Source organism: Rhinolophus sinicus, chromosome 6 (genome assembly GCF_057876585.1).
Source record: "Rhinolophus sinicus isolate RSI-liver-muscle chromosome 6, RSI-T2T, whole genome shotgun sequence".
NCBI lineage: Eukaryota > Metazoa > Chordata > Mammalia > Chiroptera > Rhinolophidae > Rhinolophus > Rhinolophus sinicus.
The window spans coordinates 14,668,596-14,683,525 of NC_142506.1; the positions used below are offsets into that span (position 1 = coordinate 14,668,596).

General features: G+C 35.7%; 1 protein-coding gene across 4 annotated transcripts in view; it reads right to left on the reverse strand.

Annotated features, from left to right (window-relative positions):
- Window positions 1–14,930, reverse strand: part of COL14A1 (collagen type XIV alpha 1 chain) — a 199,465-nt gene that overhangs the window by 135,920 nt on the left and 48,615 nt on the right. For all 4 annotated transcript variants that reach the window (XM_019716514.3, XM_019716662.3, XM_074317020.2 and 1 more), the window contains exons 6-10: window positions 8,297–8,452; window positions 7,281–7,400; window positions 5,884–6,048; window positions 3,236–3,397; window positions 823–974 (exon numbers count right to left, since the gene is read on the reverse strand). In XM_019716514.3, the coding sequence (XP_019572073.3) occupies window positions 823–974; window positions 3,236–3,397; window positions 5,884–6,048; window positions 7,281–7,400; window positions 8,297–8,452 (755 nt within the window). The remainder of the gene's footprint in view (window positions 1–822; window positions 975–3,235; window positions 3,398–5,883; window positions 6,049–7,280; window positions 7,401–8,296; window positions 8,453–14,930) is intronic.

Genomic DNA, 14,930 nt, shown 5'->3' on the forward strand with positions numbered 1-14,930 from the left:
TTATTTTACTATAACATAAGACTGGGTCTATAATATAATATAATATAATATAATATAATATAATATAATATAATATAATATAATATTGGGTATAATATAATATAATATAATATAATATAATATAATATAATGTAATACCAGGTCTTATATTAATTTTTGCTCCAAAAGACGCATCAGAGCTGAGTGTCTGGCTAGGTCTTATTTTCAGGGAAACATGGTAGGTATTGTCCTATGATGGCCAACCTAAGAAAAACGCCAGCCACAGATGCTTCTCCATCACACTGATCTCCATAAACATCCAGGAAATCCCAAACCCCGGAGGATTATTATGACCACACAATTTGGAACACACAGACTTCATTAATGCAGCAAGTTCAGACCATTTCCAAAGTAAAAAGAATACATCAATAGCAAAAGAGAGTTCTGACCAGAAAACTAACTACTGATCTCTTTTGCTTTAGAACTCATTAATGTTCAAAAGAAAAAAAAATGTCAAAATAAGTTAAGTTAGAAAGGGATACATGACCAGTTCTGAGGGTTATTTGATGGAGGTGAGAGGAGATATAAATACCATTACTCAGAAAGATGGGAGAACAATATGGACACATGGAAATGTATTTAAGCCAAATAATTTTACATGTTTGTGACAGAATAATCTCTCTCTCTCTCTCTCTCTCTCTCTCTCTCTATATATATATATATATATATATATATATATATATATATATATATATGCATGTATCCATTTCTGTCTTATCCTTACTCCTGGAGAAGACTTGAGAGAATAAAAATAATGGTTTGAAAATATGATCTCCTTATTACCTCATCTGGTTTTCCACCCCTGGTGGGATAATACACGACTCTGTATTTTTCCACTTTTCCTGGGGCATGAGTCCAGTTAACCATAAAGCTTCTGGCAGTGACTTCAGAAGTGATCAACTCAGTAGGCGGGCCCGTGGTGGCAAGGGCTGAGGCTAAATGAAAGAAACATATAAAATGAACCTCTTTCCCAAAATTATTTCTTATGAACCAAGAAAATATCCTAAGTTGATTCAGTGATTTATTACTACATTTGTTCATGCAATATTTAAGCATCTATTAGGTACCAATATTGATGTTAGGTTCTAAGGACACAAACTTAAATAAGACCTAGTCCTTGACTCTAAGGAACTGTCTTAAAGAAACTGCTATAGAAGAGTAAAAAAACAAAAACACAACATGAATTGGGCATATGTGCATCTACAGTTACTCTTCTGAGCTCTTTAGAAGTATTATCTCATTTAATTCTCAGTAGTTATTATTATTATTCCCATTTTGTAGGGGAGAGAATCAAGGCACAATGAAGTTAAATAATTCGCTCAAGTCTCACAATTAGCATGTATCAGAGATTAGTACTTGAGCTTGACACAAGAGCCTGTGTTTCTAAGCATCAGAGGGCACAACCTCTATACTGAAGATATCAATTCAACAAATGGCCAATATCTAAAAATACGAAGATAAGAAAAGAACTAACATACTAAATGCCCTCTATGAGCTAAACACTGTGTAAGCTCTTTGTGTCACTTACATGTTAAAGCAAATTATTCCCTAAAAGATTTGGGACATGTAAAGTTCAAGGTCCTTGAATTTTAGGATTTCTTATCCTCTAGGTGCACTTACCAAGGGGAGTTTAGTAACCATAATACTGGGGAAAACCATAATTATTGAACACTATCTCTGGCCACAAACTGATTGCATGCTTTATCAGTAACCACATGTAGAGATATTTTTTTGTGGGTGAAATTCTGGGCTGTAAGATAGTCTCATGAAGAAATTCAGAGAAGTTTGTTCAGGGAACTACTGCTTGGCTGCCCAACCTAGTCCCTCAACAAAATTAAAAACTTTGGCTCTGCAGAAGACCTTGCTAAAAGGATGAAAGGACAAGCTACAGATTAGAAGAAGATATAAACAAACCACATGTCCAACAAAGGATTCATAGCTAGAACATAAAAAAAGAATTCTCAAAACTCAACTGTTAAAAACTAAACAAAAAAAACAAAACCAAAAGACGTTCTGTTAAAGTCTGGGCAAAGGATAAGTACTGATATTTCACCAAAGAGGATATACAGATGCAAAATAAGCATGTGAAAAGATGTTCAAATTATCATCACAATGAGATATCAATGCACACCTATCAGAACAGCAAAAAAAAAAAAAAAAAAAAAGAAAGAAAGAAAGAAAAGAAAAAAGTTGCAATAACAAATGTAGGTGACAATGGATGGAAACTGGATCACTCATATATTGCTGGTGAGGATGTCAAATGCTATGGCCACAAAATAGTTTGGTAGTTTCTTGATTCAAACTAAACTAAAAATGCAAGTACAATATGATATAGCTATTGTACTCCGGGCATTATCCCAGAGAAATGAAAACATAAGTTCAAATGAAAACCTGCACAAGAATGTTCATAGCAGCTTTATTTGTAACAGCCAAAAAATGGAAGCAATGAGATGTCTTTCAATGGGTGAAAGTTTATACAAACAGTGGTACATCCATACCATGGAATAGGCCACAGCCGTAAAAAGGAAGGAGCTACTGATACAGGCAACAACTTGGATGAATCTCCAGGGAGAGAAAAAAGTCAACCCCCAAAAGGTTACATAACGCGTCATTCCATTTATATAATATTTTCAAACTGAAAAATATTTAGAGATGGAGAACTGGTTAGGGGTTGTCAGGGGACAGGGAGATGTCTAGGGAGGGATAGAAAGGAGTGTGGCTATAAAAGGACCACAGGAATGATCCCTGTGGTGGTGCAAATGATATGTGGCCTGACTGCATCAGTGCCAACTGCATCCCGCCTCTGACCTTGTACTGCGGTTTTGCAATAGGTCACCACCGAGGGAAACTGGTGATGTATACTCAATCCCTCTCTACATTAATTCTTACAACTTTATGTGACTATACAGTTATCTCAAAATCCAAAATTTAATTAAAAACAAACACCCAAACAAAACCATGGTGGTCTCAATGCAACACTGTGGAGAGAATTATCCAGTGAGTGAAGTACCCCTCCCTCACACAGAGTCGCCCATCTCCTCTCCTTTCCAATCTGATGATTTCAAGTCTTAGGAGAATGGAGGACTCTATTGAGAAAGCCCAAGAGAAAAACAGTACGACATTTCATAATCCACGAGAGACTTGCTCGGGTCCTACCCACAGGCGCAGAATGGCTGCTCTGGGTCACTCGCTTTACCTTTGATCTCCCGGTCCTGTTCTTCTACCCGGGAGCAGACGGTCCTGGTCAGGCTCTCCACCACCGTGTGCATCAGCTCAAATTCCGCGACGTTGTACACGTGCGTGGTGTCCGGTTCGGAAGCGATTTCTTGCAGCTCATTCTCATCCGCGTTTTTCACCCCTTGCAGTGAGGACAACAGGGAGGGTCGTGACATTCAGGTGAAAAAGCAACTGTAGCTGTTCCCAGCCTGAGCTCGTCAGTCTCTGTGCAATCAAAGCACCTGCTACTGCAACAAGGCACAGCTCCTGTCCGACGTTTTTTAAACGCCTCCTTCAGAATAATTTTTAAATGACTGCTCTTAACTGGGTTCAGTCTATCTTAACAGGAAGATGTGTTGTTGAAACTAACTTCTGTTTTGCGTGAATATTGCAGAAACGATAATTATGAAACCAGTATTTTAAACTGTCAAAACAGGTTCAATTTCTATAAAATAATCCTACTTAAACTGCGCGATATTGCTAGAATAAAAATAATATATAATTATAATTACAGTATTATTATTATTATTTAGTATTAAGGGAAACAATTTTGAACATACGCAGGTATAATTGGCTGGATAGTAACCACCACCGTTTTGTTAATGCAAATAGGCGAACTCCGGTTCTTCCACAGTATTTATTGCATTGAGCTTACCTCAGGTCAAACTTATTGCTGGGTGTTTGGAATACAGCCCATGACAGAGTGATACAGAAACCCCTCAGCCCTGGTGCAACTTTTCCAGTCTTTCTTAGCCATGGATGCTAATATTTAGAACGTGCTTACTATGCCCCAAGCACTTCAGGGTTTTCTGTAGATTAACACATTAATCTGCACAAGCAACCCTATGAGTTTGGCACTGCTGTTCCTCCCATTTTACAGATGAGTAAACCAACGCACAGAGAGGTTAATTAACTTGCTGGAGGAAACACAACCGGGAAGTGTATGGCTGGGATTCCACCCAGGCAGTCAAGATCCAAAGTCAAATGCTCTTAACCACTGTATCTCAGAAGACTGCACATGAAAATGAGTAAATATTTGTTAATGAAGTCTATTTCTAGAAATAGAAAAAGGGAGGCATGGGGGTGGGATTTATGGGTGTGAAAGTAGACTTCTCTTCCCCAGGCTTCAGCAGACAAGGAGCATTTCTTTATAAATTCCTGACGCTGCAATCATCTAAGGGTGTTTTTTAAAAAGGTACCACAGAAGTAAAGAAGAGACATGACCTGGGGCAACATGAATTACTTCTTAGATGCCTGGCTGTGCCATTTAATTTATCTTCCAACCTCAACACACTGAGTAACAAAGCGATGGTTGTCTCTCAACTATTTGCTTTAGGGGGGTCATAGGATAATAAACACTACTGATTTTCAGGTAATTTCCAGAGAAAAAGTCCAAATCACATCTGAATTCACTTCAAGTTTTCCTTAAAAACTCATCCACTCATTATTAACAAGACCGCAAAATGGAGAGTAAACACATAAATTAATCCCCCATTAGTGTAAGTCTTCCGCAGGGATTTCCTTTGTTGGAAAAAAGGATAGTAAAATAAAAACTGAAAATGAAATCAATCTCTCTGATGTTTCTTGCCTGAAGGACTTCTCCAATAGCTTCTAAAATGCACAGTTGGAGCTGGGTCCACCATAACAAAATAACATCGGCGCATGTTGAAGCAAGGAGCTTCATGTCAATACTGTTTTTCGCGGCATTTAATTAAAACCAACAAGTGTGAATTTATATAACACTGTTGTGGGGAAGATAGTCCCAAATCTCTCTCTCTCTCACCTTTCCAAACAAAACAGTTGGTTGCAAACAGACTGGAAAGAGAAAATGGTCATCATGACTTGGAAGGAATTTTTTTGGTAAGGATTTGTCCTTGCCTATCTTTGCGCCCAGCACCCAACACAACACCTGGCACACAGAAGATCAGCAAATACTTCCTGAGGGAAACATTCTAGAAACCACATTTTGAGTAGCAAATGGAATGGGTCAGAAGAACTGTGTCTTGTTCTGGGCTTGTTTGTGTTGTGTCGATCTCTACAAAACAGAAAACCTTCCTACTGCCAAAGAAAATGTAAACATTTTAATCAAGAGCCAAGGTGCATCACCTCAATATTTTGCAGTGATTCTGCATGTGTGACATACACAGCCTTTTGCACCACCATGATACCTTGCAATGGGTTAGTTTCAAAGAAATAATACTGCATATTTAGAATTGCGTACGTTCTTTAAATAGCTGCAGGATCTTCATTCCGTGACAATGATCAATTTGTTTCTCCCTGTATTACCACAGAAGAGATAGCTACAACGTGATACTAAAGAGAAAAGTCCTGTATAACTAAAAGGTAACATATATGTACCTAACCATTTAGCTTTATTCTTTTCGCAATATTTTACGTATGGTGTCTCACCTAGAGATCTTCATATTATAGGATACATGTCAGTAACCATCACTTCCATTGTAAATGTAAGGAGGTCGGCTCAGATTATATGACCAACTATAATGAGAGCCAAGACTAGAAAGTGCTCAGGTCTCCTGGCTTTCCATGAAGTGCACTTTGCTTACTTATTGTTTTAAGTGGTCGTGTATCTGTGCCCATTGTTGAAACAGAACTATAAATAACACATACCTATGGCAAACAGTTCTACACCAGACTCACGAAGGTTTCTGGATGGTGGAATAATATCATCCTGGGACTTTCCATCTGTGATTAAAATGCCAATTTTGGATACGCCAGTCCTTGCTCCTGCTTCTGGTTTAAAACTATTTTCAAAAATGTAGTTCAAAGCAAGACCTGGGAGAAAACAAGGAAAAATAAACACAAACCAACCACCTCTAATAAAAAGCCTTCCAATGCTGCAAAATGTAACCACAAAATGAGTAACTTATTAAACTAAAGAGGTTTTTATTAGATGCTAACTTTCATCTTCATTTCTACAACAACTTCTGCCTTGACAGATTGAATAAAAAATTAATATCCAACTGGAGAGAGGTAATAAAAATAACTGAATACTGCATCATTTCAGAAACCAGCTTTTATAAAGAACATTGAATTCATGGCCAATGGATGTTGACAGATCTTTTACAAGAAAGTCTAAATCTTTATAATTTAGGATAAAGCAAGAATACCCACCCAATGATAACTGTTCCAAATATTATCACTACATTTTCAATTTTGTTCATGATGGTCTAAAGAACCAAAAAAAAAATCTTTTCTCTCTCTGTTTTTCAGGGGTAGTGATGGCAAATCTAAAATAATAATTGAACTCCTAACTTTTGAGTGTGACACTTTTTACCCAGAAAAAAAACACACTGTAATATCCTTATAGTATCTGTGTTTAATATATTTGTTGTTGTATTAACAAAAACCCATTAGATTATACTTCAAATCAGCAAAGCAATTATCAGGATTTCAGTGGTTTGCTTAAAAGTCAATGACAGCATCTACATTGTTTTAACTGAGTATCTAGGTTGTGTGCCTGTGAAAGGAAACAGCATGTATTAGTTAAGACCTTTGATAATCCCTTTGGCTAGGATAATTGTAATCTAAATAGTCTTACGTTCTTCGTTTATCAAAAATACCAGTGAGCCAAAGATCCACAAATGATAACTACTGTTTTCATGATAATTACTGATTGAGGATAAAGGCAAAGAAAATACCTCCTTTGAAAATAAGGTAGGAATTTGTTTTTATTTCATGGGTCGCTGGAGGAGAAAACAGTTGAAAAGACAGGAAGGAAAAAGAACTGGCAATGGTTAAGACAGCTCCTGAAGCCTTAGGGATTGATCCATTCTCTCCTAGGGCAACCAAGCCCTTCCTGGGACGTTATATTCATATATAGCGAAAGGAATGAGATGTCTGGATTTTAACTCTTAAAGCTCAGTTTGAGAAAAGAGCCATCTGAGAATGTTAGATGCTGGTTTGATTTCAAAAAACACTATCCTAAGTCTTACTAAGCAGACTAAAGTAATAAAACATTCTTCGGCAAAATATATTGCTAAAAATGAGGCCTAAACAAAACATACCTGTTAGTGTATTTCCTCCCTTGTATGGTAGATTTCGGACAGCTTCGATCACCTCATCTTTTGTGCTGAAGGCATTCAAGTGCCATTCTATTCTGGGGTCGCCACTATATTGTGCAAGACCTGGAAAAGAAAGAAAAGAACGGCCACCCAGAAATGATGAGTTACTCAAAGGTCTAGTGGATTATTCGAGAAACTAGAATAATAAAGGGCCTCATTCTTGCAACATTTTTTTTCTCTGCCTCACTATGTACTTTCAAGAAGGATTCCTGGCATCAATTTAAGGAATTAAGTGGGGGAATTAATTATCTGGGGGCTGGGGAAATGCATGTATTTTCTAGACATTTAGAAGTGACTACCTAATTAGTAGGTACTCAGCATATTTTTTAAAAGTCTGATTGTGTTTGTAGATAAAAGGTCTAGATTTATAGGTTGGTTTTTATTCTCAAAGGAAGGAGTTTCCTTAATGGCTATTTAAAAGTGCAACGATGAGATTTTAAGTAATAAAGTGTATATGTTGCCCAAAGGTTTACAACATTTTCACTTGCTTTTCATCTGTTAGATTTAATTTGGCAAAGATTATCTTGTACTATAAATCTATTTCCAATTTCCACTTTTTTTTAGTTCAATATGTCACTGGATTCAGCTGTGTCCTTTAAATAAAAGAAAACTTTTACATGATAAATTCTTAAGCCAAATGTAACTTTTAAACTATTACTATTATTAGTATTGTTGTTGTTACAATTATTATTATTGTCATTATTATCATCATTAGTCAGATAAGATTTTGACTTCCAGAAAATTTAAATGTGTTCAATAATTAATTGAATGACAGTATCATAGCAAAAATTAGTAGGAATAAATAGTTATTGATCCAAACTTGCACTTTTGGTACCATCACTACAGTTGGTTTGATAATTCTGAAGGCCACTTTATAAAGAGTTTTTCAAATTTCCTAAGAAGCATCCCAGAAGTTTGACACTTAGACAGCTGACTGCTGTTAATCACAGAAGATGTACCAATTCGTGTCTTCTCGGAGCCCACGTCAAATGCTGTCACCAGGTTTTCCAAGAAGAGCCGGACTAGTCTGAAGTTGAATCTTCCAATACTCCAGGAACCATCCACCAGGATTACAATATCAGCAATAGCTGGAGTTTGACAGAAAAATTTCACTTCTGCAAAGTAGAAACCAGAAAAGCATCTGTGTTACTGTTGGAACTTTGAAAAGACTGAGTTTATTTTAATGTCTTTCAGATAACTTAGTGCTAAGAATACAATAAAGTTCCTATTAAGGCAACCATATTTTTACAACCCTTCCCTTAAATGCATTTGCACTAGGGGGAAAAAAATGTGGTAACAGCTGGCAGCAGAGCCAGTGTTCTGGAAATAGTTAGCAAAACACTGGCAGGTTCACACCATCCTGGCAACTCGAGCCTTCTGCATATTTTAGAAAGTAGTATCTGTGCGAAATCATCCAGCTCTGGGTTTCAGCCTGTAGATTCTTTCCAGGAAAGGTCTTAGCAACTTCAGGGTGGGAGCAGAGATGTGGAAGACAGCCAGGAAGCAGAGGCAGCTCTCCTGTTCTGATAAGTCTAAGCTACAGAAAATAATAGAAGAGAAATATGGGCTTCCTGAACTCAAGGAAAAGTCAGGGCTATGCATGTAGTACAAAAAAGATACATAGACCTTTGCTAAATTAGGAAGGGTTTGGGAAGAAGAAGATGGGAAAAGGGCCCAAGAGTTTCCCCAATTGAAATTCTTCTGCACGTATCTCCCTTGATACATGGGAGATACCTTCTAAGACCCCCAGTGGATGCCTGAAACCATGGACCAGGGATAGTACTGAACCATATATGAGACAGAGAGAAATGTATACACATTTTAAGAAAGGAAAATACTATATTAAAATTGTAATACTCGATATATACTGATAACGAAAGACAAATACAAGTCATATTTGATTTCTGCAATGACAAGAGGTGTTCAAAGTGGTTACCATCAGCATCCAGACACTTCTGATGACGGTGAACTACTGCTTGAGCAACGTTGACCAAAAGGTCCACTGGGATACATTTTTTTTTGGCACCCCCTACATATATACATATATATACACACACATATATATGGTTTGTGTATATACATACATACATATATGTATGTATACATACATATATACATACATGTATATGTATCCACACACACACACTAACCTTCTTTTCCTATACATACATACCTATGATTAAGTTTAAGGCTTTTCTTTGGCATATCCGAATTGCCAGCATCACTACTCTCTTGAGCTTTGGGGTCATTAAGTAAAATAAGGGTGACTTGAACACAAGCACTGTGATACATTGACGGCCGATCTGATTATCTAAATGACTACTAAGTGACTAACAGATGGGGAGCATCTACAGTGTGGAGATGCTAGACAAAGGGATGATTCACATCCCAGGTAGGGTGGCCTGAGATGGCGCAGGACAAGATGTCACCATGTTACTCAAAACACCACACAATTTAAAACATATAAATTGTTTGTTTCTAGAATTTCTGATATAATATTTTCGGAACACAGTTGACCGCAGGTATCTGGGACCATGAAAAGTGAAACCCCCTATAAAGAGGGATTCATGTATTGTGCCTATATGACAATAAGATTTTGTCCCTTACAATCATTTAAGTAATTGATTTTTAAATAGCACAATTAGGCTTCACAATAAGGATTAGAAAAGGATGCCCAGTGCCTGGAGTGGCACTACTCTAAGTTTTATTCTCAGGGGAAGCCTCAGCCTGCAGTGATTCTGTAGGAAAGATGCGAAGGGAGAACAGCTATCTTGGCAGCAGAAGAGGAGGCTGTCCGATAGGTAGGGAAGGTTTGTGCCTGACTAGGTGAAAATCACCACGTACAGTCACACAGAGCCAAAATACTGAAATATTCTTACTTACTGTGTTTAAGAATCCTTAAAAATGTCATGGCATTCTTAATTAATGTTTATACTTTTAGTAGTACTCCTGCATACTGTAGTTTGTGCTTCCAAAAAAACTGCTTAACTTTGCTGAATTTTCATATTAGGACTGGAGACCATGAATAGTGTGTGTGTGTGTGTGTGTGTGTGTGTGTGTGTGTGGTGTGTGGTGTGTGTGTGTGTCTTTGTGTCCATGTCAATTTCTTGAAATTGCTCAACATATCCCTAGTTTGTTTTCTAACATTAAAATAACAATAAAACAATATTAGAAATATAATTTATGTAATTAAACCCAAAATACAGAGTGTTCATAAATAAATTGAATATGTTTTTCCTGGGGGGCGGGGGGAACACTTCAACTACTATGGTTGGGTTAGGCAGTTGAATATATGTCTCTGCACCTAGCAGGCCATATTTTGCTGAAAGGACCTTGATATTTCTCCCCCCAGACATATATATGTGTAGAATATCTAGATACTTTTACAAAATGGGGGAAAAATATATTTGGCTATGAAATGCTCATACAAATATAAAAGCCATAGAGTACAATTCAATCCAAAGGTAATACATTACATCTTGGGGCACCAAATCTTCCTTCCTTAATAACCAAATACAAAGTACCACACTGAAATAGTCTAAAACAGGATAATGCAAGAAGTCATGGGACAGAAATTAATTTGTTTTTTGGAAATAATCAGGGAAAATTGAAGTCTTATAAAGCTTTAATAATCTATTTCTCTCACTTTTTTAAATGGGGAAACTTACCTCAAGTGGAGAGTAGTTATTCTTTCTCTTCTGAAACTATTGGGAATATTATTTCATTTTTTAAAAATTGTTTCAGTACAAAGTAGACAAGGTCTTAGGAAGGGAACGATTTTTCTTTGCTTATTTAGAAGAGAAGTATGAAAATAGGTATATTCTATTTTAAAATTGTTTCCAATTAAAAAAATGTTCTGTTTATTTAGCTCATTCAAGTCATTTTGACTTGGGGATTCTATATAGCTCCAAATTCTATACAGTTCCAAAGTGAAATATAAAATTAACTGACTATAAATTAAAAGATTGATGAATTTAATATTAAAATATTAAAACTCGTTCATCAAAAAAAATCTTAAGAAAAACGAAAAGACAAGTTACAAATGGGAGAAGACATGTACAATATAAAAATATTTAAAAAGAGGAGTAGCCAATTGGCTCAGTTGGTTGGAGCGCAGTGCTCATAACAACAAGGTCACCGGTTCGATTCCCACATGGGTCAGTGAGCTGCGCCCTTCACAACTAGATTGAAAACAATGACTTGACTTGGAGCTGATGCGTTCTGGAAAAACACAGTGTTCCCCAATATTCTCCAATGAAGAAAAAAGTAAAACTAAAAAAAACTAAAAAATAGTCAGTATCAAGAATATATAAAAAACAATAAATAGGTACTTCAGAGAATAGGAAACAAATGGCCAATAAATGAAGAGAATTTTAACTACACTGGTGATCACAGTAATAAAATAAAAAAATCAAGACCACAATGAGATATATTTGTGCTCAATCAACTGGAAAAAAATGAATAAATTTGATACCATTTACAATTGTTCCAAAGATAATGAAATATTTAGGTATATACTTAAAACCTACGCAAGGTCTGTGTGCTGAAAATTATACTCTTGATAGAAGAAATCAAAGAAGACATAAATAAATGAATAAATGGAGAGGAATACCATGTTCATGGATTGGAAGATTGAGCATAGTAGAGATGTCAATTATCCCCAAATTGATCTATAGGTTTAATTCAATTAAAAAATCTCAGAAACGCTTTTTTTTAGACATAGATTAGCTTATTCTAAAATTTATATGGAAGGGTCAGACCCTGGAATAGCTAAAACAATCATGACAAAGAATAAAGTGGAAGGAATCATTTTATCATTTTTAGTAGATATTTAGCCTACTAACTATACAGGTATAATAATCAGTATAGTGTGTTTTTTAGAAGGATAGACACATGCATCAATGGAAAAGAACAGAACAAACAAAAATATTCTCAACTATATGATTTCAAATCTAAATAGGATTTTAGACAAATGTGCAAAAGTACTTCAACAGATGGTGCTGGAGCAATTGAACATCCATGCAAATAGATGACATAGATAGATGGATAGATAGATAGATAGATAGATAGATAGATAGATAGATAGATAGATAGATAGATAGGCAGAGAAATAAATAGATAAACTTGACCAACAACCTATACTTTATACCAAAATTAATTTAGTATGGATCAACTAATATAAAAGTAAAACTATGAAACTTTTAGGAAAAAAATAGGAGAAAATCTTTGGAATGCAAAGAAAATCTTAGTTTCATAGACTGAGAGTTCTTAGTCATCAAAAGTACAAACCCATAAAAAGAAAAATTAACAAACTGGACTTTATCAAAATAAAATACTTTTGCTCTATAGAAACTCATATGAAGAAGATGAAAAGACAAGCTACAAACTGGGAGAAATATTTGCAAACCACACACTCAACACAGGATTAGTACATAAAATACATAAAGAACTCTCAAAACTCCCTAGTAAATATTAATAAAACCAAACAATCCAATTAGAAAATGGGTAAAAGACTTGAACAGATTTTTCACCAAAAAGGACATACAGATGGAAAATAAGCACGTGAAAAGATGTTCAACACCATTAACCATCAGGAAAATGCAAATTAAAACCACAGGAGTTTTCAAAGTACACACCTATCAAAATAGCTGAAATAAAACATAGTGATAGCAACAAATGCTGGCAAGTATGTGTAGAAACTGGATCACTCACACATTGCTCATGGGAATATAAAATGGTATAACTACTCTGAAAACAGTCTGGCAGTGTCTTTAAAAAGTATACATAAAATTACCATGCAAACCAAACCACTGCACTCTTGGATATTTATTCCAGAGAAATGAAAAGTTACATTCACATACACAAAAAAGTTACACAGATGTTCATAGCAATTTTATTCATAATAGCCAAAACCTGAAATCTGCCCAGATACCTTTCAACAGGTTAATGGATAAATAAACTGAGGTGTGTCCATACCAGTATTATTATTTAGCAGTACAAAGGAAAAAACTATTGATATACACAACTTGCATGAATCTTCACGGAATTATCCTGGTGAAAAAAAGATAACCCGAAAAGGTTACCTACTTCATGATTCCATTTATATAACACCTTTTAAATGAAAAAAATATTTAGCAAGTGAGGACTGATTTTCGTGGTTGTCAGGCGGGAAACATATGGACGTGTTTATAAGAGTTATAGGGGGATCTTTATGGAGACGGACCTGGTCAGCATCTTGGCTGTACTTGTGGCTACACAAACATACACATGTGATAAAATGTATAGAAGTAAATAATCACACGCAAATGACTACAAGTAAAACTGGAGAGGTCTGAACAAATGAGTGTAGTGTATCAATGTCAATATGCTGATTGTGACATTGTACTAACATTTTGGAAAATGTTACTACTGAGGGAAACTGGGTAAAGGGGTACACAGATCTTTATTATTCTTTATAGCGTCTTGTGAATCTACACTTATCTCAATACAAAGTCAATTTAAAAAGTATTGATAATAGAAATGTCTAATAATACTATGCATAAAAAAGGATATGGACCCTCAGAATCTCTTGTACATTGCTAGTAGAAATGTAAATTGTTGCAGATTCTTTGGAGCACCTTTTGGCAATCAATTTATTCCTAAAACGGAATATTCCCGTCTTACCACCCAACAATTCTACTCTCACCTCTATCCCAAGGGAGATTCTTGCACATGTACAACAGGAAGCAAGTAGAAGCTTGATAGTAGCACTGTTAACAGTAGCAAAGAGCTGGAAACAATTCAAATGCCTATCAATAGGAGAGTGGATCCGTAACTGGCATACAGTAAAATTTTATATTAGAGCAAAAATAAATGCGCTACATTGAAATGCAACAATCTGGATGAATTTTAGCAACATATTGCTATTTGGTGGGTACCAATATCTAGTGGGGGGAAAAACAAGTCCCAAAAGATTGTTACTAGCATGATATCATTTTATAAAGGTAAAAATAACTAATACAAAAATATTATCTTTTGACAAATACATAAGATAGATCTATGTAAAAGAGAAAGCAAGGGGATGATGAAGACAGAGTCCAAGGTGGTGGTTGCCTGGGGTGAGGGGAGCCAAGGAGTTGGATGGCGGCCGTGCCATATGGTTATACGTGGGCTGTGATCAAGGTCTTAGTTTTATGGGGGGAAAGCGGTTTGGGTGCATGTGCCATTAAAAATATAACTAATGAAGTAACTAATTCTAAAAAGAGGAAAGGAATTCTATCTAGCATGCAGAAACTATTGATCAAAAAAATAATTTTAGTGTTTCTGTCATACAACGTAAGAACCAAACTTTAAAAACAAGCTGCAAGTCCACACACTTCCTTTGAAATTAAGACCTGTGCCCTGTTTTCTAGTTAAAGACTAGTCTATGTTACAGCAGCAGGAAGGTGTCATTTTTAAGAATCTCAGAAGTCAAAAATCTGTAATTGGCTTTGCAGTCCCAAGTACAATTTTTCTTCAAGATTAGTGCACACTCACCTGAGAACTGTGAAAACAGTTTGTTTGTTTTTTTCAAATGCCTTAAACCCTGATTATTAGCTCTAAGATACATCTAAA